The sequence below is a fragment of the Phalaenopsis equestris genome, unplaced genomic scaffold (assembly GCF_001263595.1).
Source record: "Phalaenopsis equestris unplaced genomic scaffold, ASM126359v1 Scaffold001091, whole genome shotgun sequence".
Taxonomy (NCBI): Eukaryota; Viridiplantae; Streptophyta; class Magnoliopsida; order Asparagales; family Orchidaceae; genus Phalaenopsis; species Phalaenopsis equestris.
This window is the reverse complement of record NW_018165530.1, coordinates 102,460-108,650: the sequence shown is the minus strand read 5'-3', so window position 1 is coordinate 108,650 and position 6,191 is coordinate 102,460. Positions and strand designations below refer to the sequence as shown.

The following is a 6,191-nucleotide window of genomic DNA, read 5'->3' as shown; positions in this document are numbered from 1 at the left end:
ATGCTCTATTTTTTGGGTGTAACTCTCGAAAAAATTCAAATTCAATAACCTCTAAATGTAACAAAAAAATTAGCATTTTGCACATTCAAAATAGACTACCAAAAATTATCAACACTTTCTTTAATTTCCATTTATCTTATAATTCCAAATTAAGCATTGTTACATTATCGATATTGTGTATTTGATCTCCAATCTTATATATTATAATGAAAAACTGTGTCTAGCTAATTAAGCATGATGAAAGTATTTTGATGAGGTTTTTAGGGATAAAAAATCAAAAGATTCAAAACATAGATATGTTCTAAAAAAATAAAATTTACTTTTATGCTTCTTTATTATTGAATATATAGTCAAAGATTGTTTTGTTACAAATAGCATTACTTAATAGGGGCAGAATGGTCATTTATTTACAAACAGTTGCAAAACAGTCGGGTAAGATGCAGCTGCCTCAAACAGAGTCTTAAGCTCAACTTACAACTTTATAATTTCAAACACTACATATCCAAGAATTTAGTCGATGAAACTATTAAGGTAGAGCGCGGTCACTATATTGACCTAGTGATCTAATGTGTTAACAATTTGGTCGATAATTAATGCTTGACATATGCTCCCATGAACCGGCCGGTCCCATGGTATAATCATAATTCATGGAGGGATTCGAGGCTGGCTGTTGCATCTCATTGCATATATCATCATCAATCATCTTTGATGATGAACTTAACTCAGACTTGTTAGGGAACTTACCTGTTAGTATCGTGGTTGTATAAACTTTATTCTTGTCCGCTGGACATGATACATCCTCATTTACCATTGTGTGAGCCGGTTGCATGACTTGATAGACTACAAAATTAAAGCCAAATTATATTTCATTAAAAAATAATTTCAAAGTAGCCTATTCAATAATAGATAGAGCGAACTTAAAAGAGTTCACCTGAAGTGTTATATGAGTTATTCGAGTTATCCATATGATAGAAGCAATTCATGATTGATTCGTTACAGTTCGGAGTTGATGGCAGCCGTGGAGATGGAGGCTCCATTGCAGCAACACTGCTGAGTGGCATGTTCTCAAGCAAAACATCTTGATTGTATAGTTTCTCAGGAAATTGTGAACCTTTAAATTGATTATGATGATATATATTGTTGTAGTCCACAAGCGTTGTTGTTGGCGGTGGCACAAGCCAATTTTGATTCTCAATATAGGGAGGTAATAATGCTGTTGGACTGTGCTCCATCTTGACAGGACAATAAAATGATTGAAGTTGTTGAGGTGATTCGTTATCATTGAAGTTTCCGATGTAATTCGTGTTGCCATTAACAGTGTCAATATTATCATATCCAGTGGTCATAGTTGGAGAAATATGAGGATTATAATTTTTTGCCAAACAATGCTTTTGGATGTTGGTGAACGTCTCCTGTCTTTGGTTCTGACCATCAACTTTCTGCTGAATGTTGGGTGGATAAAGCGGAAGCCCCGCTCTTTGCCGTCTTTTGATTCTCGTGTTCCAATAATTCTTTATCTCATTGTCTGTTCTGCCTGGCAACTATCAGATACAATAATACACTTTACTTGAAAATAAATTTAAGAGAAGACTAAAACCAAAAGAAAGAGAGAATTACATGCGCAGCCATTCGAGCCCATTTGTTGCCAAGCTGAGAATGAAGATAAAGTATAAGAGCTTCTTCTTCTGGAGAAAAAGATCCTTTTTTTAAATTGGGACGAAGATGATTAGCCCATCGAAGACGGCAACTCTTGCCACAACGTTGCAGCCCGATGTTCTTTTGAACGGCATTCCAATTACCTTCCCCATGCGTCTTTACATACTCTATCAAAATTGCATCTTCTGCTGCAGTCCAGGGTCCCTTCTTCAATGGTGAAGCCTCTGGTGGCCCGGCATTGGCAGAAGATTTAGCCGGAGGGACGACTCCGGGCTCTTCTTTTATGTCTACTGCTGTCTTCTTATCGTATGTACAATTAAAACTATCTAAGTTTGTCATTTATGACTGTTTTTTGAGAAACCAAAATGGTTTCTCCAGCCTGTGCTTTTTTCCTAAATTAAAAAAATCATATATTTGGTTGTTTAAAAAGCTGTTCTGCCATAGCTTTTGATCTTGCATCCGGGTGCGGTATTTAAAGATCGTTTTTTTGGATGATATAACCGAAAATTTCTCGTGGCTTCGCTGTCAGCCTTAAATTGTGGGCATTTAGTTACAGGCCTCATTCATCAAATTTAGCAAACTGAGGCATTTAGATTTATAATAGAATTCTTGCAGTCTACATCAGTCCTAAGCTTTTCTTTTTGCCTTTCGTTTTCACGAACTTGGCGGGATTTTTATTTTAAAATTTTTGGTATTATCTTCATTAATTAATAAGAAATATCAATTAAGTATTTTTAAAAAGTTTAATTTCATGGTATAATTTTGTTTGGGTAGTTTTATGAACTCCTAATTATTAATGAATTAGGATACTGTTCACAGCTATACAATTCAATGGAGGAAATTAGACTTGATAAATATACATGATTAAATTAAATATACATTATTAAATTTAAAGCTTTTAATAATATATTTTAATAATTTTAAATAAAAATTCGGTATTTTTTTTTTGTCAAAATTAGCAGTGCATCAAACTTCGGAGAAACCACCCCAAAAAGAAAACTCGCTTCCCGAGTAAAGAGCTACATCAGAAGTTCTCACGCATGATAGGCATTGCAGCTCGGTATCTTGTGTGGACATGATTCTCAAGAAGTTTTGTGGGATATCTAAATTCATCAATTTACTAAATAAGTCGAATTCCAAAAATCTAGGAGTTTGGAACTAAATAAAGATGAAGTGGGAGTTCAGATGATGTAGTCTTGAAAATGATCTATATTTAGTATGTAATGAGTTATGCTCAAATCCTGTTGTCGTACAACTTCCTTAAGAAAAATATATATCTATATTTAGTTGTGTTGTCAAAATGGTTCATTGCTCGCGAGCAGTTCGTGTTCGGGTCGTTAAGTAGCATGTGCTCGATTCATTTGCTAAGCAAATGAGCCGAACACAAATAATTTTTTTGCGCTTGATATATAGATGAACCGAACACGAACAAAGTTTTGTTTGCTCTTGTTCCAAATTAGCCGAAAACAAATATAACACGAACAAAGTTTTGTTTGCTCTTGTTCCAAATGAGCCGAAAACAAATATTTTTTTTGTGCTTGATATATAGACGAACCGAACACGTAAAAAATTGTGCTGGTTCTTTTTCGGCTTGTTTTGACTTACAATAATTATATGTGTGTGTGTGTGTGTGTCTCGAGTCGTGGCTTGTTGGTTAGCTGGGTTCACTTTTTTTGCGCTTGATATATAGATGAACCGAACACGTAAAAAATTGTGCTCGTTCTTTTTCGGCTCGTTTTGGCTTACAATAATTATATATGTGTGTGTGTGTGTGTGTGTGTGTGTGTGTGTGTGTCTCAAGTCGTGGCTTGTTGGTTAGCTGGGTTCACTGTAAGTCCCCTCTGGTCACGGGTTCGATATATATAAGTAAACGTTGATCGACGGTCAACCACTTTGGTCAGGCTCTCGTCAGGTACGTCGAAGCTGACACCAATGAGTCGGGGTATGTGCGCATATATATATATATATATAGTACAAAGATTTATAATCCATTAAAATTATTAATTAAAAAAAAAAATATTAATTTCTATTCATTTCTTTTAATATAAATAACAAGATTTAAATCTCGCCCTACCCTTAATATATAAACGAGTTGATCATGGATAAAATTTTGTTCGTTCGTGTTCGGCTCAAAATAATTATATATAATAAGTGTTAATTTTTAATAATTTAATTGACTGCAACAAATTATGAATTAAAATTACTAACAAAAAATAGAATAAAAATATATTAAATTTTATTCAAATGAATATCTTAATATAAATAACAAGATTTAAATCTCGCTTTACCATTAACATCCTACGACTGTATGATCAATGTTGTCAAAATAATTTATTATTCGTGAATAGCTCATGTTCGGCTCGATTAGCAAGCGAGTCAAACACAAACAAATTTTTGAACTCGATATATAAAGGAGCAAACACAAACAATGATATTTTGTACCAAGCCGAGTCTAGAATCGATCAAGCTCAACTCGCTTACACCCCTAATGGCTACATGCAAGACTAGAGTTGTCTAAATGGTTTTTTGTTCACAAACAACTCGTGATCGGCTCATGATATTATCTATATTAATTAATAAGAATTATCAACTAATTATTTTAAAAAAGTTTAATTTCACGGAATTAATTTTGTTTGGGTAAGTTCTATAAGAGGCCGGTGCACCCAAGTCGCGTTGCTAGCGCACTTGTGTTAGCTCTTCTTAGCATGACAGTGTTGCATCCTGGGCGTGCCCTCTTTAAGCCACTCGAGCTCGATGCAATTCAAGTTTTGTATTGAACTGTAATTCGTTGAGAATCTAAAAAATGATTAATTCTATGAATATAAAATTAATTTAAAGCTTTCAGTAATATATTTTATTTAATTAATATAAATTATTTTATTAATTTGAATAGGTTGGGGACATGATAAAAAGTTTCGTAGGATATCTAAATCCATCAATTTGCTAAATCGTGTCAATTCCAAAAATCTAGGAGTTTACAGCTAAATAAAGATAAAGTGGGAGTTCATATAATGTAGTCTTGAAAATGGTCTATATTTAGCATCCAACAAGTTATGCTGCTACCATACAACTTCTTTTAGAAACAATAAAATATATATTTAGTACGATAATTGCATAAAAAACACTGAAATTCTATATATTTATATGTCTAACACCCAAACATTGATTTTTTTTATATGCACATGTTATGTATGGATGAGAGCATATATTTCACTTTATAAATTTATAAATTTGTTGTATTTTTAATTTCATATAAAAGAGTTTAGGTAGTATAAAAATGTAAGTAGTATAAAAATGTAAAAAATAAAAAATGTAAAAAATAAAATTTAGGTGTTGGAAATGATAATACATAGAAATTCGATGGTAAGCATGTAAATTTAGGTGTTGGATATGATCAAGATGAGATCTTTCGTAGAAATGAAAGAAAAGCCCACTGGCGGTATAGCCGAGGTTTCACCATCAGTGAAGAAGGGTCATGTATCGCAACAAAAGATATAATTTTGTCAAACTATGTGATAAAGTACGACGAAGATAAATTTAATGTTTTTCAAAAGAACATTCTGTAGATTATGGTAAGAGCTGTAATGTTTCTATGAGAAAGATGCTACGGGAAAGAAATTTAATGTTTTTCAAAAGAACATTCTGTAGATTTTGGTAGGAGATGTAATGTTTGTATGAGACGGATGCTACGGGAAAGCTGCGTGTCAATATTTTTGGTACAATTCTGCAACAAAATGCAGCAAGCATGTTGTAGTTACTGATGAAAAAATGATATTTTTGCCCTTGTATGGTTGTATTGTTTAATAGATAATTGGTCTGTATTGAATATCTCATACATAAAAACAGAAATTACATTCAAAATCCTCAAAAAATACATAAGCTCAAATATTACTTTTAGAAGTGACTTCTAATTCAACAGTGAGTAACACACCAATCAAAATCAAAAATAAAAATATTAAAATAACTATTATCATTATCAAGATATTAATTTTAAAACACACACAATCAATCTTATAAGATAACATTTTTCTTCAAAGACAATCAATCTTATGAGAGGTTGGTGCACCCAACCCGAGAGGCCGGTGCACCCAAGTCGCGATGCTAGCGCACTTGTGTTAGCTCTTCTTAGCATGGAAGTGTTGCATCCTGGGCGTGCCTGCTTTAAGCCACTCGAGCTCGACGTAATTTAAGTTTTTTATTGAATTGTAATTTGTTGAGAATCTCAAAAATGATTAATTTTATGAATATAAAATTAATTTAAACCTTTCAGTAATAGATTTTATTTAATTAATATAAATAATTTTAATAATTTGAAAAAGGTGGGGACATGATAAGAAGTTTCGTAGGATATTTAAATCTATCAATTTACTAAATCAGGTTAATTCCAAAAATCTAAGAGTTTGGAGCTAAATAAAGATAAACTGGGACTTCAGATCATGTAGTCTTGAAAATTGTCTTTATTTAGCATGCAACGAGTTATGCTCAAACCCAACTATCGTACTTCTTTTAGAAACAATAAAATATATATTTAGTAA

At 32.5% G+C, this 6,191-nt stretch overlaps 1 protein-coding gene across 1 annotated transcript; it reads right to left on the bottom strand.

Moving 5' to 3' along the window:
* Positions 1-333: 333 nt before the first annotated feature.
* LOC110033096 (transcription factor MYB48-like) lies at positions 334-2,091 on the bottom strand. Its single transcript, XM_020736964.1, has 3 exons — positions 1,618-2,091; positions 932-1,541; positions 334-840 (listed from the first exon to the last, which is right to left on the bottom strand). Exons 1-3 carry the CDS (start codon positions 1,993-1,995, stop codon positions 572-574), a joined length of 1,257 nt encoding a protein of 418 aa, XP_020592623.1. The 5' UTR covers positions 1,996-2,091; the 3' UTR covers positions 334-571.
* Between the last annotated feature and the right edge of the window lie 4,100 nt (positions 2,092-6,191).